The sequence below is a fragment of the Siniperca chuatsi genome, linkage group LG20, assembly GCF_020085105.1.
Source record: "Siniperca chuatsi isolate FFG_IHB_CAS linkage group LG20, ASM2008510v1, whole genome shotgun sequence".
NCBI lineage: Eukaryota > Metazoa > Chordata > Actinopteri > Centrarchiformes > Sinipercidae > Siniperca > Siniperca chuatsi.
The window spans coordinates 16,876,487-16,902,187 of record NC_058061.1 but is presented as its reverse complement, the minus strand read 5'-3'; the positions used below and the strand labels follow the sequence as shown (position 1 = coordinate 16,902,187).

At 41.7% G+C, this 25,701-nt stretch overlaps 2 protein-coding genes across 6 annotated transcripts in view; one reads left to right on the top strand and one right to left on the bottom strand.

Moving 5' to 3' along the window:
- Nucleotides 1-43: 43 nt before the first annotated feature.
- On the bottom strand, nucleotides 44-10,474 carry lcmt1 (leucine carboxyl methyltransferase 1). 2 transcript variants are annotated; one of them, XM_044179219.1, is made up of 11 exons: nucleotides 10,074-10,474; nucleotides 9,362-9,453; nucleotides 8,782-8,903; nucleotides 8,610-8,686; nucleotides 4,826-4,887; nucleotides 4,577-4,679; nucleotides 3,102-3,222; nucleotides 2,537-2,638; nucleotides 2,201-2,292; nucleotides 990-1,087; nucleotides 44-762 (listed from the first exon to the last, which is right to left on the bottom strand). In XM_044179219.1, the coding sequence occupies exons 1-11, from the start codon at nucleotides 10,157-10,159 to the stop codon at nucleotides 740-742; spliced, it is 978 nt and encodes a 325-aa protein (XP_044035154.1). In that variant the 5' UTR covers nucleotides 10,160-10,474; the 3' UTR covers nucleotides 44-739. The 2 variants fall into 2 exon arrangements, with proteins under 2 accessions (XP_044035154.1, XP_044035155.1); XM_044179220.1 differs by lacking the exon at nucleotides 9,362-9,453.
- Nucleotides 10,475-12,726: 2,252 nt separating this feature from the next.
- Nucleotides 12,727-25,701, top strand: part of arhgap17a (Rho GTPase activating protein 17a) — a 32,140-nt gene continuing 19,165 nt past the window's right edge. For 3 of the 4 annotated variants that reach the window (XM_044178604.1, XM_044178603.1, XM_044178605.1), the window contains exons 1-2: nucleotides 12,727-13,356; nucleotides 22,521-22,560. In XM_044178604.1, coding sequence (XP_044034539.1) covers nucleotides 13,304-13,356; nucleotides 22,521-22,560 — 93 coding nt within the window. In that variant the 5' untranslated portion in view covers nucleotides 12,727-13,303. The remainder of the gene's footprint in view (nucleotides 13,357-22,520; nucleotides 22,561-25,701) is intronic. The other variant, XM_044178606.1, reaches the window with a different exon arrangement.

Genomic DNA, 25,701 nt, shown 5'->3' with positions numbered 1-25,701 from the left:
GAAGTCCACAACATAGTACATTAATGAACAGAGCAACACGGTCTTACACAAAAGGAAATTTTTATTCAACTGCACTTAAACAGCATTCATCAAATATAATCTATCACAAACTAATCTGTCATGTCCGCTTTGCTGTTCGAAGCTCAAGAATAGAAAACATTTTATGGGCAGATGTAAATTAACCAGTAGTTGCATGTAATGGATTTCTTGCAGTTTGACACTAGTTCTATTGCATGCGTGTATGTTTTGTAAGAAAATGTGTCCGGGAAGTACAATCGAATAATAAATAAAATCAAAATAGCACATAAAAATCAGACAAGGACAAATATATGACATCTGAAATTCTTCAAACTTCATACATGCGTTAATCTCCAACACAGGGGAGCAGATACTCATTTTATGTGATTGCGTAGTCACAGACAAAATATGTCTGTAAGCAAAAAAACTAATCTGATCCATCTTACAGTTGGTTATTCAGTGCCAGTGTAGTGACAAACCTCTTCACAGCTCTCAACATAATTCTCTCTTATCTTCAACACATACTGGGTTACAAAAGACGCTCATGTAATCACATTCTGCTGATACAGGGAGTTTTCACGCCAGAACAGCTCCCAGACGAGGGCTTGAGGGAGAATAAAGGCTTCCTCTTTCCCAATGTCTCCCTTTACACACCTTCTCTTGTTGGTGATTTTGGCGTACACACATGTAAAGCATGTCCAACAGTGGAGCAGTTTCACACTCAAAATGCCAACTGTGACAGACCTGAGGAAACAGAACATGTCCTGCACTTGTAAATGACCACAACAGACATTCAAACTGGGTGGAAATATGAAAAATGTAACACATGAGCAGCACTAAGTAAATAAACTAAAGGAGAGCATGGCGCCATAGTGATCACAGATGATCCTGGAAGTGAGCAGTCGTAGTTTCATATTTCCAAGCTAACAAACCCATTAATTTAAATAAACTGTAACATAATTGTGCATTACCCAAATTGAGTTTGTCCTTGGTGGCCCAGCAGATGCTGTAGTGCTGAAGAAGTTGTTGCAACAGCTCCCTCTCATCCAGGAACTCCAGACGCTCAATTCTGAAAGAAATAAAAGAAATGAGGAATTTCATCTATTCAACATTTTCATCTTAGAATATGATCTTTCATATCAGACTATATACAGAAGGAGGCCAAATGACCAGAAAACACCTTAAAAACACATACTAATTTGTTGATGCTCATAATGTTCTTTTTTTTTAGTGTTAGGTATTTTTCATTCAGTATTTGTCTTCCATTCAGCTTTAATGCAGGTTTCTAAGGTTTGGCATATTGACAATACACTAATTCTGCAGTGTTTGCAATTGATGCACCAACACTCAAGCTTCTAACTGACCTTCCTCCAATGTGAAAATGTGAGTTCTTTTGTTTGTTTCACAGAAGGGGATGGGACAGGGTTTGTTTTATCAGTGTTGTTTCAATTCCTACTGGTTGTTGATCAAAGTCAATGAAAGTCATCAACCATTAATAACACTAACTCATCAACATGAAAAGTGCTAACAGTAAAGGGGTATTCCAGTGATTTTGTATACCGTACAAGACTTCTACAAATTCGAGGGACTAGCGACAGACATATTTTAAAAAGAATAGCCAAAACTGACGCAGCAGAGTTCCTACGGTTCAAGCTTCAAACATCTGGATGCTACACTTCCCATAATGCAACTCTGTAACATCTTTCGTTGGACCCTCTGCCTGGTAAATGCCCACTTCTTTCAAACTCTACCCATCAGTTCATAACGCTGGTCTTCTGTTAAAAAAAAACTGTCCTCTCCAAGCCAAAGCTGAGACAACATCTGATGACATCATCAGGGTTGTTTTCTCTGACGAAAGGTCCCTCAGAGCCACTGACGACATTATACAACTGGTTTCACAGGATAAGTAGCACCCCTTGTGATGAGTCAACTGATCTTCATGTGTAAAAATCAGTGGAGTGTCCCTTAAAGCTCACACTGCTCTATCAACAGATGGTGACAAAGCATCCCTTTGAACAATCACATATGATAGAAGAGCACAAGTTGAGGATGTGACAGCTGTGGTGAGAAGGAAATTGTGTAAAGCGTATATCCGACAAATGTTGCAGTTTTCGTACAACTGGGTATAATGGAGGTCTAAGTGGTACTTTTGGCATGCTGAGTGATGTTTTGCCTGCATTACCTTGCCACATCATCCTGGGGCAGCATACTGTACACCGTCATCATGTCCAGAGCGTCAGCATGCTCCCAGCCAGTCTTTAGAAACCGCTCCTTCTGCAAACAATACACATTCAAATATTTCACATTTGTTTATTGTTAAAAAACAACAACAAAGAACTAAAACGGTACAACAAGCAACAGATCTTCATGACAGAGTGTACAAATCATTCTTACATTTTGGACTTGGGCAGGTTACTGGCCCCACAAAGCCACTCAACTCAAAATATTCCTAAATTAAGTTTACAAGACTTATTTGGTGTCTTGGTTGTGAAATATTGAGTTGAGCGCTGGAGGTTACCTGAGTGTCCAGAGACTGGCAGGCCTCCACTCCTGCCAGGGTGCACTGGCGACGCTGCAGGTTCTCGATCATCACCTGGCCAAATCGATCGCTCATGTTCACCTGGATACACAGATCAAGGCTACATTATTAAATCTCAGCTCAAACACACATACTGTATACTACTTCTGTCTATTCGAATACCTTGCCTGGTACAAATTGTCAAATCTAATGTCTAATTTCATATCAAGTGTGTTGAAGCCACTTTTATCGATGAGGAATACTTTAGTTTTAAAAAGATTTGCAATAGTTGCAAAAATTGTAAATTCAGTTACAATTTTTGCAACTATTGCAAATCTTTTTAAAAAATGCAAGTACTTAATTTCTTAATTTAATTTCTTTTTAAAAATGCAAGTACTTAATTTCTAATTATTGTGTATTTACATCTATAATCCACAAAAGCCACATAAAAGTGCTTTTATATAAACAGAAAATGCAGATACTTGATTAAGTTGTGACATGGATAACAGAAGCCAACAACTGTGTTCTTCTGCTGAATTGGGATGAAGTCATTTTTCTTGTTTACCTGTTCGTAGGTGATGAACATGGCAGTGTGGAAGGTTTCTGCAGCCCAGTGAACTAGATTGGAGGACTGGGAGGGCGTCATGTAGACCAGCACACACTCTGACAGGAGCAATGTGGGTAATCTGGGAGTGAGAACAGTACACTTAACCACAACAACATAACTAGAAAGTACTCAGAGAGACTGTACCTCTACAAAGGCCAAACAATCCTCCAAATATGTTATTTTAATTACATTTCATTTAATTTCAGTTATCTGGATCCAGATATCCAGATCCAGATATGCAAGTAAACATAGCGTACATATTTTTTTTCATTCAGATAAGCACAGTAGAAAACAGTGAAACTGTTCAAAAATCTTGCAATGTTGAAAATGTCTTGGATCAGGAGAGACACCAAAGCTATTTCCTTTCCACTAAATGATTGAAATGTGTAATGTTTTTGAGATATCTTGCTGATTGCTAATGGTAATTATCAGCAAAGGCACAAAGATAAGCAGCCATTACACTCATGATTTGCTTCTCTCTGGAGTCTTCATACTCTGTGATCTTAAAACTACTTACACTATAAAATATATTATATTCACAGAGGAATATTACATGTTCACTCCAACCTTTAGTGTGATTAGGCAGAATACAAAACAGTAATGACCCTTGCTCTTAAACAATAAAGACTGAACAACCTACATTTACACATTCACACCCGGCAGCTACCTGAAAAAGAGAACCTCGCTCTTAGTCAAACTTCCCTGGATAAATAAAGGTAATAACATGTCAGGTGAAGGAGTTTAAGCTATCCTTGCCATAGAAAAACATCCTATTGTACAAAAAAGGATGCCTGTGCCATCCAACATCCTACTATAAAATAGTGATGTGTGTTGGTCCACTACTACCGATAAAATGATACTCCACCCTAAATCTTTTACAGTAAATTCAAGTTTAAAAGGTGGCTTTAAAGAGTTTGTCGTTTGCTCCTTCACAATGGAACAAATGATCAAAACCTCCACAGAAACTTCTCAGAATTTGGTAATATACACTTACATGTCATGCTACCATTCTCCTTGAAGTAGCATATTTAGCAATATGTTAGCGAAACTATGACGTACAGCGTACAGCCACATTTCAAGTCCACGGGGGGTTGAGTGTTTGATACTCAAAACATACATTTTGGGTGGAGTATCCTTTCAAATCAGGCTCCTGACGTCAGACATTATATCTGCATTACAGCCATACAGACATTCTGTCGAGTGACTCCGTTATCTAGAGTTACTCACAGTCAGAAAATACAGAGATAAGCTTCAATTCTTGGATTTCTTAAGACATGCTGGGAAAACAAATGACAACTGACAGAGACCAAAATAATAACAACCTCAGGTTAACTTGCGCTTTCTTCCTAAACTAAATCATTTGCTCAGCATGACTAGTATGAATATATAAAATTGAGATGAAACCGAGATGAGGAAAATATATATTCACACACTCTGGATTAAGTTGGAACTTCTTCAGTTTTTCATCCATATTAGAGATGTCTCTGAGGTCTGCCCCAATGATACAGTAACGATCAGAGTCAAGGCTGTGGGCATCTGAGTAAATGAAAACACAAACATACACTGTAAGGAAGTTGGAAAAGATACTAAACAGACGCACAGAAAGATTTTCTGACAAGAAAAGTATTTTTACCGAAACTACATAGACATGTCATGTAATGACTGTAACTTTTGTTCATTACCTAGTAGTAAAGAGTCTGTAGAGTGGGTTTCGATGAGGGGTTTGGACAGGGGCGGTTTTGTCCTAATCAAAGAAAAAAAAAAAAAAACACCATTAGAGTTCATAACCAAAACTGCCTGTCAACAATCAACATAAAGCTGCACTACCATCAGGCATTTTATATGCTACACTATTCGTTCTCTGCTACAAAAGCTCCAAAAACCATTGTATATATGTCTAGATTACATACATGTATACTCAGTTGCTAGTATATATAATCTATACATATATACAGGATATATATTCAGTTGTTAGTTTATTAGGCACACCTAGCTAAAAGTAACACAGCCTAATACAAAAGTCCTGCAATAAATCCTACTATCATAAAGTTTAGAATATTCAGTTTTTGTTGAAACTGTTGTAGAGGTGTGGTCATTTGTTCCTAATATTTTTTTCACCACATTTATATCAATGAGAGTAGACTATATATTAGAAACTCATTATAATGCAATACAATTCAACAGCATGTGTACATGATGTTAAAAGTTTTACGCTTTTATCAACAGAAAAGAACCCAGATATTTATTTATTTATTTTTTACATTATTTGTATTTTGTTAGCTTAGGTTCCATAGTAGTAATTGTGGTTATTTTGCACTTACTGCAGTATACAAGATATTTCTGACTGAACTATTTTTATAGCTTAATCTGAATACTGGTAGTTATCATTTATATACAACAGACATAAAATAAATAATAGACATCCTGTAATGATCATGTACTGATAACATACAGTAATAATGCACTGCCACTGTTCCTTGAACAGCTGTAAATGTAGAGATGTTACTTTTGTCTCCCTCTACAGATGTCAACCCCACATTGCAATACCAAAGCCAGAGAAGGAAAAAAAAAAAACATCATTCACTTATGCTGCTTAATGTAGTCCTTAAGACAGTTATACTAACTAACTAAAGCTTAAATTAGAAATTAATATGCATGTTGAAGCAGTAACATATTGCATAATGTCCATCCATCCATCCATCCATCCATCTTCTTCCGCTTATCCGGGGCCGGGTCGCGGGGGCAGCAGTCTAAGCAGGGACTCCCAGACTTCCTTCGCCCCAGACACTTCCTCCAGCTCCTCCGGGGGGATCCCGAGGCGTTCCCAGGCCAGCCGAGAGACATAGTCCCTCCAGCGTGTCCTGGGTCTTCCCCGGGGCCGCCTCCCGGTGGGACATGCCCAGAACACCTCCCGAGGGAGGCGTCCAGGAGGCATCCGGATCAGATGCCCTAGCCACCTCAGCTGGCTCCTCTCGACGTGGAGGAGCAGCGGCTCTACTCGAGCTCCCCGTGTGACTGAGCTCCTCACCCTATCTCTAAGGGAGCGCCCAGCCACTCGGCGGAGGAAGCCCATTTCGGCCGCTTGTATCCGCGATCTTGTCCTTTCGGTCACTACCCAAAGCTCATGACCATAGGTGAGGGCAGGAGCGTAGATTGACGGTAAATCGAGAGCTTTGTCTTTCGACTCAGCTCCTTCTTTACCACAACGGTCCGATACAGCGCCCGCATCACTGCAGACGCTGCACCGATCCGCCTGTCAATCTCACGCTCCATCCGTCCCTCACTCGTGAACAAGACCCGAGATACTTAAACTCCTCCACTTGAGGCAAGGACTCCCCACCCACGCGAAGAGAGCAAACCACCTTTTTCCGGTCAAGAACCATGGCCTCAGATTTGGAAGAGCTGATTCTCATCCCAGCTGCTTCGCACTCGGCTGCAAACCGTCCCAGTGCATGCTGCAGGTCCCGGTTTGAAGAAGCCATCAGAACGACATCATCTGCAAACAGCAGAGATGAGATCCTGTGGTTCCCAAACCGGACACCCTCCGGCCCCTGACTGCGCCTAGAAATTCTGTCCATATAAATTATGAACAGAACCGGTGACAAAGGGCAGCCCTGGCGGAGTCCAACATGCACCGGGAACAGGTCTGACTTACTGCCGGCAATGCGAACACAGCTCCTGCTCCGGTTATACAGGGACCGGACAGCCCTTAGCAAAGGGCCCCGGACCCCATACTCCCAGAGCACTCCCCACAAAGCGCCCCGGGGCACACGGTCGAATGCCTTCTCCAGATCCACAAAGCACATGTGGACTGGTTGGGCAAACTCCCATGAACCCTCGAGCACCCGATGGAGAGTATAGAGCTGGTCCAGTGTTCCACGACCGGGACGAAAACCACTCTGCTCCTCCTGAATCCGAGGTTCGACTATCGGACGAATTCTCCTCTCCAGTACCCTGGAATAGACCTTACCGGGGAGGCTGAGAAGTGTGATCCCTCTGTGATTGGAACACACCCTCCGGTCCCCCTTCTTATACAGAGGGACCACCACCCCGGTCTGCCAGTCCAGAGGCACTGTCCCAGACCGCCACGCGATGTTGCAGAGACGTGTCAGCCAAGACAGTCCCACAACATCCAGAGACTTAAGATACTCAGGACGGATCTCATCCACCCCAAGCCTTGCCACCAAGGAGCTTGCCAACAACCTCAGTGACTTCGGCCAGGGTGATGGATGAGTCCGCCTCCGGTCCCCAGCCTCCGCTTCCTCTTCGGAAGACGTGACAGCGGGATTGAGGAGATCCTCAAAGTATTCCTTCCACCGTCCGACAACATCCCCAGTCGAGGTCAACAGCTCTCCACCCGCACCGTACAAGGTGTTGGTGAAGCACTGCTTCCCCTCCTGAGCCGTCGGACGGTTTGCCAGAATTTCTTTGAGGCCGACCGATAGTCCTCCTCCATGGCCTCTCCGAACCTCTCCCAGTCCTGAGTTTTTGCCTCTGCGACCGCACGGGCTGCAGCACGCTTAGCCTGCCGGTACCCGTCAGCTGCCTCGGGAGTCCCACGAGCCAACAAGGCCCGATAGGACTCCTTCTTCAGCCTGACGGCATCCCTTACTTCCGGCGTCCACCGCCGGGTTCGGGGATTGCCGCCGCGACAGGCACCAGAAACCTTGCGACCACAGCTACGAGCCGCCGCATCGACAATGGAGGTGGAAAACATGGTCCACTCGGACTCAATGTCCCCAACCTCCTCCGGGATCTGGGAGAAGCTCTCCCGGAGGTGTGAGTTGTAGACCCTGCTGACAGAGGGCTCCGCCAGACGTTCCCAGCAGACCCTCACGATACGCTTGGGCCTGCCAAGTCTGTCCGGCTTCCTCCCCCGCCAGCGGATCCAACTCACCACCAGGTGGTGATCGGTTGACAGCTCCGCCCCTCTCTTCACCCGAGTGTCCAAGACACGCAGCCGGAGGTCAGATGATACGACAACAAAGTCGATCATTGACCTCCGGCCTAGGGTGTCCTGGTGCCACGTGCACTGATGGACACCCTTGTGCTTGAACATGGTGTTAGTTATGGACAAACTGTAACTAGCACAGAAGTCCAACAACTGAACACCGCTCGGGTTCAGATCAGGGGGGCCGTTCCTTCCGATTACCCCTCTCCAGGTGTCACTGTCGTTGCCCACGTGGGCGTTGAAGTCCCCCAGTAGAACAACGGAGTCCCCGGGCGGTGCACTGTCTAGTACCCCTCCCAGGGACTCCAAGAAGGCCTGGTACTCTGCACTGCTGTTCGGCCCGTAGGCCGCCACAACAGTGGCGGCCTACAGTATAACCATCAAAGCCAGATGTTCTTATCTGTAAGGGGAGCGTATGGCTGCTCTGGTTCATGTATGGAACATGGTATGGGGTATAAAAATAAACTATAATACTAACAATTATAATAAATATAATAAAAGCATGGTTGTCTTACTTAATATTGTGTATTTTCCTGGCCACAACAGTTGGAAAGTCAACTTCAAAGAACTTCCGTGGCATGAGGTTTTCATCCTATAAACACACACACACAAAAAAAATATATCAAAAGACCTATGGGGAATCACATTTAGACCAGAGCGCTGGCAGTGAGCTGCAATGCTGCAAACCTTAAGTCTCCAAAACGTGGTGTCCAGTCCAGCACCCACGTTGATTACTTGACAGTCACACTCTGCTTTCCTTATAAACGCATCAAGGAGATGGTTAACTCCTCGAACACGGGCATAATAACCTGTCAAATGAAATAAGAGGACAGTTAAATAAGCTAATAAAACACACACAATGTTTTTGCAATGTGACTTTGCAATGTAGCATTTAAAATACTAACAAAATGTACAAGATCACAAATATGGCAGACTTTGTAAACATTACGACTGTGTGAGTGTGAGAATTGACTGCTGACATCTCCTCACTAACCACATTGTAAAATGAGGTGTTAATATCTGGTTATATGGATAGTCATCTTATAAGTCATCATCACTCTGTACACTGCACACATTTTTTCAACTCTACAGTACAGTGCTTATGAGGCACTTGCTGCAGACTATGTTAGACTATGTATGATGCTGTGACTTGTACTGCCGCTTATAAATATTATGAGTTATACCACATGATTCCTCTCACCGAGTTAAAGAGTTTCTTTTTAATAAAGTAAAAATGTGTGTAAAAGAAGGGACAGTCTCACTTAACCTCTATTGATTTCAGGTGCCTTCCGCTCCCCTACAGATCGTGCGAAATACTGGATATAGGGGTCCTTCCAGTAGCTTTTACTGGTAGCAAACCTAGTATACAGTGATACATTTAATGAGGAGGTGACATACATAATTAAAGCTCTAAAGCAAAAACATTTTTGATATTATTATTGAATCAAATGACACCCTGAAATGCGAAAATGTTGCTAGTACTGCTGACTCCACAAAGAATCAAGACCCAGCTCTATAGATCTGTGCAGATTTCTGCTCCATACTGTATGGTCTGATCCATACATGTCCCACAAACTGCCCCATAATAAACCATGGGCAGCAGAGTGTAATACACTACCTCCCCACTGTGAAACTGTTGAGAGCCAAGGTGTGGCTAGAGAAGACAACTAGCAAACCAGGGCTAAAATTAAAAACAATATTTTCAGGACGACCATGTTCCTCTGTTGCTACAACATTGATTGAAAACATCAACAATTAGCTAGGAGGAAATGTGGGGATTTGTGGTCAAATATAACTGAGATGTAGCCTTCCATTTAATGTTAGCTACGTTAAATGGGTTAATTGTTTCACGCAGCATGACCTTTGATATGCAAATAACTCCTTTACTTCTTCAACTTAGGTGACCTTAACATGATACAATTAAAGCTATATTTGTAACGTTAAATAATGAACTTTGCTACTGCATATCCGGCTGTTACCTTTTACATATGGTTGCATCGTCACAGGTCGCCCTCACTGCTTCATCGGCAGTATCCGTGTCTGTGAAGGGTTGCCGAGCTGCCATTAATGATCCCTGTCGTAGCGTTATGTAGTCAACATTAAAACTGTAAGCGTTGAAAAATCTCGATCACCAGCTTGACACTGGCTAGCTACAAGCTAACTGGCTAGCTCAATTTGACAGGTGGGCTTATTGAACAAAACGGGGAGGAAGAACAATAAAACTCTGAGCATAGTCGGGTTGCTGAAGTACTTGTGTGTAGTAAATAAACTGCGAGTTAAATTAAAATAAGCAGTGTTTAACGAGGGAATAATATTTTTTGGCTAACAACTTGCACGGAGCTAGAAATATGTGGACAACTCCGACCAGCTGACACTTCCGGTTAACATTTTTCAGATTAAAAGTCATCATTTTATCACATTTTACAAAGTAAAATATACATAGTACTAAATGCAAAGCGCTACACAATCTCAGTAGTGTTTTTATGTGGCAAATTTTAAGTCCATTTCACCTCCTCCATTATGTCTGAGGTGCACATTACTGTGTTTACAATGAGCATCATCTTTTGGTAGACAGAATTAGGCCCGTTTAGCCTTGCACTGGTTGACTTTTACCTGAAATTGACAAATATAGTCATTAAACCTACTGTACAGATAGATGGTAGTGATTATGATTACAAAAAGAAATTTACAAATTATATTATATTATTTACCCCTCTTGTTGTCTCTGGTAGTAGGAATCTTAACCAAATTCAGAATTTGGAAAATGGAGGTAAAATGATTCTTCAGAATAGTCAGAAACCCAACTGAATCAATGAAATATGCGCCTGAATAAGAGGCACCAGAACCAGCCAACCACTCTCATCTGTTTTATTCTGAGGATGAGAGCGGAGACAGCAAGGATGATAAAAGTTAAAACAGAGAGTGGTGTGGGATCACACTTTGGGGAGTTAAAAAAAGAGATTTACAGAGGGGGGAAACATTGAAAAGGTGCAGAACAGTGACAGGACATCCATTAAGTCCCATGTGAAATATGGAATCCAAAGCCACTCTGACACATTTCCTTGCAGATTGTGTGGGAAATTCTAACATTACAAAACCAACTTCATTGAGGACGCCTCATTTCAACTCAGATAATCAAGAATTCCTATGTGGCATCTGAGGAGTGTGTCTGAATTCCTCAGAGAAGCCGATGCAGCATGTAGAAAGTCACATGAAAGAGAGAAAGACTTGTCCTACTTGTGGAAGCAACTTAAGCTGCTTTATTAAAAATCCATTTGAGAATCCACATGGGGGAGAAACAATAAGAATGGAAATCTGGGTTTTTGGTCTCAGATATAGCAAAGTAAAAGGCCCTCTGTATAATTGGAATTCATTTCAATGATAAAATGTGTCACATTTTAATCCAGGGACTATACAACATATTATAATATTAAATCTGACTTGTGGTCCATTATTACTGTGTGCGGTCTTTTGATATAAAGTAACATTGCTTTTTTAATTCGGATGCATGATATATATATTTTTTTACACATATTTGATCATTTTCACAGCAGTTTTTGCTTTTTCAATGTGTCTGCAATCACTCAATGTTATGAGCTCATATTATTTTTCCATTGCATTTTTTTTACAGGTGGATCTCTGAAAGCTTTTTTCTGTAAGATTAAATGTGTGTAGAAATCTATCATTATTCATTCAAACTTGATGGGTAATTGTCATATTTAAACAAAAATAGGATATTGTGATCAAAATACATATATAGACACACACTCACGGCTCATAATACTGCACAGCCATGAGTTGATTACAGAGTGTGCAAGCAATTATTGGCATCATTTTAAGCAACTGTTGCCTGTATACAATACACTGGCAGATATTTTGTGCACCCCTATACTTAAGTAAAATGTTGGGGTTTGCTGGCACTTTAATTTAGTTTTTTTTTTAACTTAAAAAAAAGTTTTTTAACAAAAACAGAACAGATACCCCAGGGAACAAAAGACAGGGTCATCATAGGTAAGGTGAAATGCTTGGCATAATGTAAAACAGGAAATGAAAAGAAGCTGGGTTACACTGCATTACTGAGGTCTGTGGGTCTTTTATGTTCATGTTTGTCCTTTGAATTCATAGAGGTCCTTATGATCCATGACGTTGATACATGCAAAGCCAGGATATTTTTAAGGAGGGATGAGTCTTCCACTCATAACCTAAAGTTCATTCTGTTAGTCTTAGTACAGAAGGAAATAAAACAAAGTTCTCCAAACAAAATAAATATATAGTAAAGAAATCACTTCGGATTCAAATAAGATTTAATTTAGTATTTCAATGTCAATGCAAAACGTGTTTTACTCTTATCTGATGGTGGTAGGCACTTTGCATAATCGATGCTTATATAGTTTTTACATGCAAAACCAAAAAAACCCTTATTAAGTATGCTACTTTGCTAGAGTTGAACCAATCAGGAGTACCTGCACCACTTAATGTGTTTAAATAATTTTGACAAGTTAATGTACAGTAAAAGTTACTCTGGATTCTGAATTTGAAGTCATTATTTTTCATTATGGCACTTGTTCTATTGTATTAAAGGATTGTTTTCCATCAGTACAGTGCTCCATATGTGAGTGGGTTTCTCCTGTCAGTGTCCAGGGGGAGGTGGTGCTGTCTGGTAGATGCTGCGGTGCACCAACGTTACTTCCTGCCGCTCTCTCTCTCTGTGTGTGTGTGTGTGTGTGTGTGTGTGTGCTGGCAGGGGCAGAGGTGAGCTGCTGCTGCTGTTCACTCGGCTCCCTGCTCTGCTCTGGGAAATAGCGGCCGACGGATTATCCTGCTCGGTAACGTTAGCTCGTCGGCTAACGGTCAAGACAGCAACCGATAAGAGCCATGAAAAGCCGCTGGAGCCAGTGAAAGTTAGTCACGGCTTACTTCGGGACTTTAATGTACGGAAACATACAAAAAAGGAGGTTCGCGGATCATGCCGTCGCCCCCAACGGGAACTTTTCTCTAGAATTTCCACTTGGGAAAGGCTAGCTTAGGGGCTAGCGAGGCTACAAACTATTTTTAATTGGCTTTGGGCTCAATGGCCCTCGCTTGTTTTTCCCTGTCATAGCGACAGCTTGGAAAATTAAAACGGGGAGAGGCCCTGTGAACTTCATGACAAACCAAAGCCCGGCTTTGAACCGTAACTTCGGAAGGATAGACAGGCAAGGGACCGAAAATGAAGAAGCAGTTCAATCGGATGAAACAGCTCGCCAATCAAACAGTTGGCAGGCAAGTATTGAAGTTGTTACAGCGTTGTTTACAGATTTGAAGCTCATCAGCTAACTAGCAAACACACTTTATTTTAGTCTTTCTGACCTGACTTCCAAGGCTTGTAGATATAATTTAACTTCTAACCGTTCACCATACTTTTTCTTAACTTGCTTTCTAGCAGTTATGGCAATGAAATGTTATACAAACTAACACAAAAAAATCTTATCAGTTGGCTGTGTTGACAAGGAGGATAGTCTTTCATGAATGAATCATTTGCTTTTAATGGCTGACAACCAGGTCTTAAAGACATGACACTGTTAATAAAAACTGGTGGGGGGAATGCTTTCCTTGATGAACCCAACCAGATGTCCTCCCCAAAAAGACTGAATCAGCCATCTACGCAGTGTTAGCACTATCTACGTGGGAAATAAACAGCAGCAACGAGCCTTGTGATGATGCATTTTTCTCACTCTTCCTCAGTTGGGCTAGTCACTTTCTTTCAATATAAGATCTTATTCTGCTGTCAATATCTGGGTTAAATTACAGGAGTGTTTTGGAAAACATAGTAAGGCATGTGGCCAAGGGTAAGGATGCACCAATATTTATGTATGAAGCTAGTATTGATGTCTGAGATTTTCCCACACTATCAACAGATACCTGTATGCATTTTTGCACGAGTTGTCTTAAAAATGCTGATGCAGAAGAGGTTAAGGATTTCAGACATGTCTATTGTATGGGAACTGAGTTTGCTCTGTAAAATGTGCAAACGTGTCAGTGTATTATGTGGCATAAGCTACATCTAGAAAATAAAATCACAAAAATGATAGTTTCCCAACAGGCCATATATCAACAGTTAAAAATATTATTGGGCATACACTGATGAGGTTTTCAAAGCCAATATTAGTCAATAACCAGTATCAAATTATGACAGTTTATTAGTGCATCCCTAGCTAGGACCTTTGCTGCCCAGTACATGTCTGGTCTTACTTGCCCCTGTGCAGCTGAGTTCAGACGCCAACTGCAGGGCAAAAGATTAGATCTAATATGCTACAGAAGTGGACGAGCTGTTATATACTCTGCCCAATACAGCAAGGTTCACTTTCTCTTCGAGTTGATAAAGTGGCAGTAAGAGCTTCTCCATTTGTGAAACACTAGACGCCCAGCTTCAACCAGGCATCAAACCTAAAAACATATAAAATAGATTATTGTGTGTAAGTGATGGATAAGTATGTCTGTCTGTCTCCACGTCAAGCATTCTCTTCCTCTGACCTTAAAGCACGCTGCAGGCTATTTCCTGTCTAAGCTATTTAGTGAGTGGATCCTACCCTATGAAAAAAACCCCAGTATAAATCCGAACAATGAGAATGTGTTCTGCTGTGTCTTCTTAACTAGTGCTAGTAATGCTGTTGTGTGATGACACATAGTGCCCCTCTGTAACTGGATATCTAAAGTAGCGATGGCTTCAGCCTGGCCTTGTGTGGACAGGAGGGTGAGACATGTCAAAGGATGTTTTCATCATGAGAGGTTGGCTCTCATGATGTGTGGAATTGTGTGTGTATTTGTGGTTGTTAGTCTGTGTGTGTTCGGGAGTCAACAGTGTTTGGCACCTCAGGCGGACAGTGGGTGCACCCACTACTGGATGGTGCCAGATAAAGCTGCCGACAGGCTGAAAGCAATAATGTGTCATCTTTAAATAGGCAGAGGCAGCACTGCAAAATAAATTATAGTTTCCGCATTAATAAATCTAAATATGTCCATGTTAATACAGAATTTCAAGATTTTAATAAGAATTGCCAAAAGAAAGATAGCTATAATTGAGCAGTCTGTCTTTTAATGATCATCATGCTTTCATCAGTCCATACAAACATGGTTTAACAGATCAATACCATACAATTGGATTATAAGTAATATTTGATCATTAATCACCTGAGTTATTTATAAGCTTAAAAGTGCCCAAACTCTTATGGGGTAGCCCTCATGCACAAAATGTGTTTGTTTCCCCTTTCTGCATTTCATATTATCCTAAAGGGAATACATGATGGAGGACAAGCTGCTGCTAGCAAAAAAAGTAAACCATCAGCAAGAAAAATAAAAGGCACAACATTTGCTCTGTAGAAAAATATAGGCTAGCTCTATTTACTGATTAAAACAGGATGTTTTAGCTATGGCCCTTCATCAGAGGAATAAACGTTAAGAAATTACTTTCTGATAACTTTCAGTGAGCTACATGAGATAATGACTAATTATAACAGTGATAGATTAACTGAAAATAAAAATAATCACAAGTAAGCAGACAAATCAGAGGGAGATGTTAATAGACTGACAGTGTTTGGGAGAGATGCACTAAACACTGCAGGGTTGCCAACTTGCCATCCCTGCAGTGTTTATTTGATGGTAACACAATCAGCAGAGTCTACAAAGAGAATCTGCCCTAATAATGTTCCTGCAGCCAAAATTCAAGACCAGGAGAAACGGGGCAGCTGGAATACTCATAATTTCCTCACTGCAGTGTACCAGCAGTAAATTAAAACTGGTGAGAGTGTAATGCAGAAAACAGACATTTGTAAGTGTGTGCGCGTGCAGTAGTTGCTTGCTCTTTTGTATGCACAATTAGGGTTAATCCCTTGTGCACTCATATACATGCCCTTCTGAATGAGTGATCTGTCACCGTTTGGATCAGCACAAGCAAGAATGCTCTGCTTTGTCCATTAAGTTTGTGTCTGCTTGTGAATCTGCATCTGCAAACGTTTGGAGTGCAAAGGCCCTCTCCGCTACCCCCCGGGTTCCTGTGATTGTGCAAAGGCAGAACACTGTGTCCAGCAAGCGGCCACTCTGAGGAAATCTCTCCTTCTTCTTCAACAAACAGGAAACTGCCTCCCAGAGTCATGTTAGAGCTTTCTAGAGAAGAGGAGAGAGAATGCTGGGGAGATTGATGCAGAGAGAGAGAGAGAGGGTGAAACTGAGGTGCAGGGAAAAACAGCATGTGATTCATGCCAGGGAACATGGCGAGGATTTTTGTCTCTTTGTCGAAGCTTATTTCAGTTTGCTATCTTTGAACTCTCTGGCCCTATACATGCATGTTTGCTGCAGGCTAATGTGGTCAGATAGTAACACCTTTTTTAAAGGAGATAGCATATGAATAAGGTGTCATAGGCTATAACCACTATCTGAATAAAGATAAACTAACAATCATGCTCCACACACCCAGAATGAGGTCAGGATTTTGCACTGTACAGGTTATGTTTACATTTTCTCTGTTTGGCTGATAATGACATCACCTCTGACTGTCTGGAAATCAGCCTTAGATAAGTTTTTCAGTGGCTGAGGAAGGAATTTGATAATCACTCATCAAGGAGTGTGGACAGAAGCTGCTAATAAGGGGTGGTTCAAAGGTAAGGGGTGCAGTTAAGTGAAGGAGGAAGCCTTAAATCTGTTGGACCTGAGACATACACAGGTGAACCAACAAAACGCATAACTGAGTTTATTTGGGGTGCCTGAGCTCAGTCTACTCAAGTGATTTTAGTTTCTAGCAGCTAGTAGAAGGCACTCTGCTGGTTGTTTGCAAACATTTCAAAGTGACATTTTGTCACATATGCAGGGTTCCCCGCAGTGCTTTACAGTGGAGGTACCTCGCCTGAAATAAGGAGTGCCTCTGCTAATAACGTATTTGGCTTATTGAAGCAATAGCTTGATATTTTTCGCTTTCTGGCTGAGATTTAGACAAGCAGATTGATACCACTCTCATGTGTCAGTTAAATATGAAGCTACGGCCTGAAGCTGGTTAGCTTAGCTTAGCATAAAGACTGGAAACAGAGGGAAACCGCTAGCCTGGCTCTGTCTAACGGTAATAAAATCCGCCCAACTGCACCTCTAAGACCGTATTCAGACAGACAGTAACCCTCTTATTCATTTGAATGGAGCCAGTCTGTCGATGCAGCAGTGGGGGCCAAAGCAGGGGAATCCGGCAAAAAAAATTTAACCAGGCTCAACTTTTGCGGCAATGCAATGTGACGTCATCCGCCAAGGCGCTGCATTGGCCAATCACATACATGCAAGCACACGTTTCTGGTGGATTGCTTTGTAACGTGAACGCTGTATTTCTACTGTTTACCTCACAATCGTCTTGACGAAAGATAAAATAGTTGCCGCCGCGATAACTTTCCAGAGTTGTAAAATCCTGTCTGAGTATTACAAACTGTTGTGCAGTGTGTGATACACCTTTAAACACATTAATTTGTTTCTGGACTTCCTGCATCGTTTTTCATTGTCTCACTGGTAAACAACAGGCCCCCACCAACCCAGCCCCTTGTGCTGATTTAACACAGTTTTCGGTCTGAATCCCTGCTAAAGCTCACTAATTAACATGCTATATTTTGTTTGTTTAATCCTGATTGAGCTCAGCAGGTGACATTGATCGATCACATTATACGTTAACTTCGCAGTCATTAATCAGAGTAGCATGTCTCAATGTCAGAGGGAAAAAAAGAAACCCTTCTTTAATGTACTGAGACAAACAACCCAGCGCTTACCACCTCAGCTAACCAATTTCCTGGGAGAAACCCTGATACAGTATCACATTAGTGTAATTGCTGTATCACTTTGAGTTTATCTGGGTTTGGAAGGTAGTTGTTTTGCCACACCAGAGTAACGTCAATCAGTTAATCAATACAGACGTGAGCTTACAACAACTTACTGAACGTGAATCTCTTTGAACTACAGGTGCCCTGTTTTGTAGCTCAGTGGTTGCCAAAGTGGGGTCAACAAAATCGCAAATAGTTCAGTTCTCACCTCCTGCACTTCAACTGAGAGAAGTGACAGAATGTATACAGCTTTCATCTGTGCTTTTCTCCCACCTCACTATTAATCATTCTCTGTTAAATCCTTTTTGATGCCATATCTAACAACAACAATCTTCTCAATAGCACAGTGTTTTGCAATCTAATGTCAACCTATTGTATTTGGAAGTCCTTGATTCACTCGACAGGGAGTCATGCTGGAAAGACACTTTCCCCACAGGGATCAGCAAAATGTCACTGTTGAATTAACAAGGATAGGTGACTTTCCCCTGTGTCTCACCAGGCCAGTGCCTCGAGGACAAAGAGGTGTGTCAGCTGGGATCCCTTTGTAGTACTGGTAGTGACACGACCTATTAGCTAGGCTGTTGTTTGTTTGCTGTCAAAGTAATTTATGCTTTCATCCAAATTAAAAATTGGTAAGACAGAATAATGTGGCATGACTATTAATGCTGGACTTCAGAGAAATTGTCATGATACTAGAGCTGAAAAACATATTGAATCAAAAGAAAATTAATTGGCAACAATTTTGATACTTGATCATTTGAGCAAAAATTTCAATTCAAGCAAAAATGCAAAAAACTTGGTGATTCAAGCGTCTCAAATGTGAGGATTTGCTGCTTTTCTTTGCTTATAGGACAGTAAACTAAATATCTTTGGGTTCTGGACTATTGGTTGGACAAAACAAGCTATTTTATGACATTATGGGGTGTTTTGGGAAATTATGAAGGACTTTTTTCACAATTTTCTGACATTTTATAGTATTGACAGTTGCAGTCCTAAACAATATCACACACTTAAATTTTGTTTAATTACACATTTATTACTTGTTACAACATTGGAATATAAATATCTGCCTGGAAGGAGGCATTGTGCTTTGTCATGATGCACATGTTAAGCTTATACCACAACAATACACATTGGATGAAAGTCAGTTTCAGTTTTTACCCCCATGTTTTGCTCGCTCTTGCCCAGGTATAATGTTAGCGTAACAGCTCACATAATCAGCCACATTAGGTAGGTTCTATGGGCTGAGTCACTCAATTATTCTCCAGCTCCTTTCATCTGGGTCAGTATCTATTACCTTATGCCTTAAGCTGCCAACTGTTGCAACCCTCCCTACTTCTCAGCCCTCTGATTGTGTTGAGTGGCCGGTAACAGCCGCCCTATTGTGCTTATGGCTGCAGTATTCACTTACTCCCCTTCCACTTTGATAGTAGAGCGCCATGGTTACCATTCTGATCTAGTGGCCACGGCTGTGCAGCGAGGATCTCTTGTTGTTAACAAGTCACATGCAGTGCACAGTGACACACTTTCTCCAAAGGCTGCTGCTTCGGTGAGGCACGATGGGGTCAGCTTTATTCCCTCTGGGTCAGCTGATGCCGGCAAAACAATTGTTGTTTTGTTTGTTGTTGTTTGTCCTCTGCACAGGCTGTACACAGCCTATTTTTGCTTCTGTGACGCAGTGCTTTTTGGGGTTGGTTCACACAAGTGTTGCTTTTACAAGAGGTTCTAATAAATAATCATTCAGATATAACCAGGCTAGGGCAATATTTGCAAATGTCATGGAAACACCCTCACCAGGTTTTCTTGCTCACATTAACATCAGTAAGCAGAACTCAATTAACATCAAAAGCGAGTTAAGGTAGCTCAGTTTTTCTAGTATAGTCCTATTTGCATTACCGTGTAGTCTGTCACAATCCCCCTGGACAAAAGGTATAAACTCAAGTTATGGGGGAAGTCAATTTATTTGTGTGCATATAAACATACTGAATGATCAATTTGCACAGGCGGTGTATGATCCATAGGCGTGTATTCATGAACGGATAAGTCTGCTTGATGAATGGTGACTACACTGTTTGTTTGTTTTTTTTACATTAGGCCTCCAACAGGACCACATAAAGAGCTTGTCAGCATGTAGACTACACCAGAACATGGATTCCATATTGTGGCTTTATAATCACACTCTGTATGTGTGCACGCATTATAATGTGTGTGTGTGCGGCTCACATTTTTTTCCGCAGCTAGTTGGAAGTCTTGTCTGTAGGTTTCTGTGGGTTATAGGTCCTCACTCTGCACGTGTGACCTCACCAGCTTGGCTATGGCTCTCCTCCAGAGAAAATCTTTCCATTCATCTCCATCCCCTAGATTATTCTGGTTTGGCAGTTTTCACCCCCAAAATCTCTCATGTATTTCTTTCCTTCGAACCCCCAAATTATCATCCCTTCTCTGTCAATCTCTTTCTGCTTCTCCCTGCTCCCTGCCTCTGTGTTGTAATTGAAAGCAGCTGTGACGAGGTTACTATAGTTCATAGAGAGCAGTATTTGGAGGAGGGCCCATGCTTCGTTTAGAGCTCCAGTTACCCAAAATGAAGCGACTGTCTACAGGTCACTTCAGTCAGAAGGCTGAACTTTCCTATGTAGTATTGTGCAATTCACATTAGATCCACGGGTTAGATATCACGCTTCGTGCTTTACTGAGAACCATGTTGACCGTAAGTTACAGTATAAGGTTGTATCCATAGAAATTCTTCAGTACTTTTATATTGGCACTAAATCATGTTAGAGAGCACTATGAACTAACTCTTTATGTGCAGAATCTGAACATACACCAGCCACTTACAACACTTACAGCATCTAACTCAAACTGACAGCTGTTGGCTGTCTGATGGTTTGTAGAGTAGACGTTTACCAGCTGTGGTAAAAATTTAACAAAGTTTGTCTGATGGTAATAAATTCCCATGCTAATTCTGGTGTGCATTAGCAAACTGTGTTCACTGAAATTTTCTCTGTAGCATAAACCCTATAGCTGGAGCATGCAAGCAGACTTACTAGCATATATTTTACCTAATATTCTGCTTTAAAGGCACATACAGTGGTGTGAAAAAGTGTTTGCCCCCTTCTTGATTTCCTATTTTTTTGCCTGTTTGTTACACTTAAATGTTTCAGATCATCAAACACATTTAAATATTAGTCAAAGATAACCCAAGTAAACACAAAATACAGTTATTAAATGAAGGTTGTTATTATTAAGGGAAAACAAAATCCAAACCTACATAACCCTGTGTGAAAAAGTGATTGCCCCCTAAACCTAATAACTGGTTGGGCCACCCTTAGCAGCAACAACTGCAATCAAGCGTTTGCGATAACTTGCAATGAGTCTTTTACAGCACTGTGGAGGAATTTTGGCCCACTCATCTTTGCAGAATTGTTGTAAGTCAGCCACATTGGAGGGTTTTCAAGCATGAACTGCCTTTTTAAGGTCATGCCACAGCATCTCAATAAGATTCAGGTCAGGACTTTGATTAGACCACTCCAAAGTCTTCATTTTGTTCTTCTTCAGCCATTCAGAGGTGGACTTGCTGGTGTGTTTTGGATCATTGTCCTGCTGCAGAACCCAAGTTCGCTTCAGCTTGAGGTCACGAACAGATGGCCGGACATTCTCCTTCAGGAGTTTTTGGTAGACAGCAGAATTCATGGTTCTATTTATCACAGCAAGTCTTCCAGGCCCTGAAGCAGCAAAACAGCCCCAGACCATCACACTACCACCACCATATTTTACTGTTGGTATGATGATCTTTTTCTGAAATGCGGTGTTACTTTTACGCCAGATGTAATGGGACACACACCTTCCAAAAAGTTCAACTTTTGTCTGGTCAGTCCACAGAGTATTTTCCCAAAAGTCTTGGAGATCATCGAGACTTGGGAAAATACTCTGTGGACAAAAATTTAACTTTGACCCCCCCCAATAGCCACAGAAGCCATCAGCCTGTATGAAGGTGTTGATAAGCTGTATGAGCTGAGCCTGTGTTTCAATGCCTTCTCCCTTTAAGTGAATCTAATCTGTCTGACCTCTCCAAGTCCAACTATTAGTTTGCTATTAATAGGCTCATGCAGAGCAGGACTGTGTGGCTACCCTGTACACGACACCGTGAACCTTGCTAGCTGCAGCTTAAGGAAATCAAAACTTGTCGAGCGGCAGAAACATGCCTCCTCATTTAGCTTATCAGAGTCTCTGCATTTGTAATGTTTCTTATCCGATACAATTCAAGCTTGTCACAAAAAAGCATGGTGAGGTCTTAATGTAGCTGCAGCAGTATAGTCTGAAGAGAACCTGGATACCAGCCTGTTACTTGGCTGGTTGAGCCATGGCAACAAACTAAAGAGACGCACTCCTTTCTCGAAACATTCCCACGGATGTCCAGGTCAATACCTGACACTATTTTAGTGTTCAAGCTGAACATGTCACCAGTTTCTCAGGAGTGGTGTCATTTGTCTAGCAGATATTTTCACAGTGACTGCACAGTGTGTTGAAGAACAACTACTTATCTGCTATCGTTGTCTGTCAGTGCTAATCTGCATGCTCTCTGTTGTCTTTTCTCACCCACAGAGCAGAGAAAACAGAAGTCCTCAGCGATGATCTCCTACAGGTAAATCATTAATCTGACTATAGAGCCCTGACCAGCTTTTAACACCGGAATTGCTGCAGGCAGTGGCTGCAGTTACACGGACCAGTTTTTGTCCCTTCCTCATCTGTTCATATGCTCCACAGTAAGCAATAAGGAAGGCTTTAAAATTATCTGTACACTGAATCCAGCACTCCACTCCATGGGCAAACTGTGGAAAAAGATGGACATGCGTTAAGCACAAAGCACTATTACAGTTTTGTCACATTATACTACTGGAGGTATAGAAGGCAAGCCTTCTGTTGATCTCCCCATGCCTGTTCAGAATCACACACAGTGGTGTGAAAAAGTGTTTGCCCCCTTCCTGATTTCTTATTTTTTTGCATGTTTGTCACACTTAAATGTTTCAGATCATCAAACACATTTAAATATTAGTCAAAGATAACCCAAGTAAACACAAAATGCAGTTTTTAAATGAAGGTTGTTATTATTAAGGGAAAACAAAATCCAAACCTACATGGCCCTGTGCGAAAATGTGATTGCCCCCTAAACCTAATAACTGGTTGGGCCACCCTTAGCAGCAACAACTGCAATCAAGGGTTTTGTATTTTGGCCCACTCATCTTTGCAGAATTGTTGTAATTCAGCCACATTGGAGGGTTTTCGAGCATGAACTGCCTTTTTAAGGTCATGCCACAGCATCTCAATAGGATTCAGGTCAGGACTTTGACTAGGCCACTCCAAAGTCTTCATTTTGTTCTTCTTCAGCCATTCAGAGACCCCACAATAACTTCCAAAGAATTTCAGGCCTCACTTGCCTCAGTTAAGGTCAGTGTTCATGACTCCACCAACACCTGTTAGTTTTTTTCTTTCCCAGGAAACTCATCTGCTACACCTCTGCATTGACTTGTCTTAATATTACAATATGACAGGCCAGTATTGGATTCAGCACAAAAACCGAAGCAGTGAGCACTTCTTATAACACGCAAGAGAATAAGCAACATTTAGTTTAGCTTTCTTTACTGTCTTTGACAGGAAAGAGTCTAATTGAAGCAGCTGGACCAAAAGTATGCAAGTTTTCATGCCAACCAAACAGCAGCTGATACCACTTATTAGATCCTCCTCTCTGGTCGAAGATTACTAATCAGTGGGTTTAGCCAGTCTAGCACTTGGTTGAAATTAAGACGTGCAAACTCTTGGGACTGTTGCTGACACATACAGTAGTTGAGAAGCACTTCCGCAGTAATAGTAAGGGCTTAACAAGCTGCACAGAGGTCAGTGTAGCTGTGGATGTATCTATAAGTTATATATATCTATATAGCTCTATGTGTGCATGTGAAAGCACTGGTGCAGGGATTTCCCCGGAGAAAAGTATCTCCAGCCCCCAAGGCCGTCTGAGGCAGACAGCAGGTGGGGTTGGGACAAAATACTGGTTGCTCAGCAAAGACATTCCAGCGATGAAGATTGTCTTCATGTTTGAATGGGAGGTGTCATAGATGTTAAAACAAACAAAGTTGGCTTTGCGTTACTCCTTGAGATCAGCCAAGGCTACAATGTCTGATACCCTGCATTCTTATTATTCTTCTCCCCACCCTCTTTTGTAGCCGGTGCATAAACAAACAGCACCTTCTTCTCTCTCAGGTGTTATGTAAGTTGTATGGATCTTAAAATGTATTTGAGTGACATCTAGAACATCAGAGTAGATTTAGAGCCAGCATGAGTTGCTGTAATGCAAGTGGACAAGCGAACAGTGGTGACTAACCGCTTAGGGTGCTTTTCACTGAAGAGAGGACGTTATATTAAGTCTGACAATTGACTTTCACTGTTCCTCAAAGACACAATTGTTCTGCCCTCTCTCTGGAAATCAACCATTGAGACTCTGTGGGCTCTGTTTCTCACATCATAGAAACATTGCTGTCTGATAAAGGAAAAGGGAGTAAGGGATGGAGAGATAGAAATCACTCGACTCCTTAATTCCTGAGATGGCTGTGTCACTCCTCGCCTCAAAACAAAAATTCTCAGTTTATCCTTTAGTTAATGGAAAACCCATCCTTTTCACTTTCACTTTTGCTCAGCCTCCCCCTTCTTTTTCTAGCTTCCCACTTATTCTTCTTCTACAGATAGTGATTTCCTATCTTTTCCCTGAATGGTTTTTAACACTCCCCCCATACTCCATAAAAAAGTATACTTGGGTTTCACCAGGATTTTCCCAGTGCAGTTTCAATTTAATCACTTCCATCTACAAACTCTTGGTAAGAATTGAAAGTGAGCATAAAAAGTGACTATTGGAAGCACCATCTGAGATTCACTTTGTCTGAGTTTTAGCTGTTGCACCCAACCACCTCTGTGTGGCTGGCCAGTGGGTCGCTTCATTTGATCTCATTTACATCTCAGGTGTGAGTCCTTGGCCTGTACTTGGCATATTCTTAGCCCATTCATCTCAAACCATTTTTTGAATATGGTCCTCCAGGGTGCCAAAGAGCCACCCAACATTTTTGTGCCAGGTGTCCATTCCTTGCTGCTCCCCTACATAGCAGCTCATCCACTGGGGAGTACCACAGAAATACTACAGAAATGCCAGTAGTTGGATGTAATGATTGAGGGCATTTTATAAGGTAGCAACCAGCTGTTTTGAACACTTTAGTCATATATCCCTAATGCAAACAAAGAGTATTTTGTTTGCCATCAGTGGCTCACGGCATAATTCCACCCTTAATGCGTCATGTTATGTTATTTTTGTTCATTTTGGACTTGTTCAGACATGTTAACATCCTTTCTCTTAGGAACCAATAAACAAACACAGGCACACAGACATACACCCCTAGTATTTTTTCTCCCTGTCTGTCCTATTTGGTATTGGGATTCCCTTCTCAATGACGCGTCATGGGATTGACCAAATGTTGACCTCATCACATAGCAGGAGGAAAAACACACTCCTGCCTGCCTGCTGTGTGGACCTTTTCAGCTCCTTTTGGCCTAGATTTTCCCACTCCTCCGCATATTTTATTTTTTGAGTGTATGGTGCGTCTAACCCCATTTAGTACAATGAAAGGAAAAGGAATACTCCCATTGTCATGCAACCAAAACATTTCCAATACACCCACACAGGAACTTTGTCTGTCTTAGAGCACAGGGAGGGGAATCCCCTGCTTGTTTTGTGCCAGGT

What these genes read in the sequence shown, in the direction of transcription:
- lcmt1 (XM_044179219.1), bottom strand. Translation starts at nt 10,159, where the DNA reads ATGGCAGCTCGGCAACCCTTCACAGACACGGATACTGCCGATGAAGCA. An exon ending in CCCCAGGATGATGTGGCAAG is followed by an intron (nt 1,088 to 2,200) that starts GTAATGCAGGCA and finishes TATTTCTTTCAG; the next exon opens with AATTGAGCGTCTGGAGTTCC. An exon ending in CAAGGACAAACTCAATTTGG is followed by an intron (nt 763 to 989) that starts GTAATGCACAAT and finishes CTGTTTCCTCAG; the next exon opens with GTCTGTCACAGTTGGCATTT.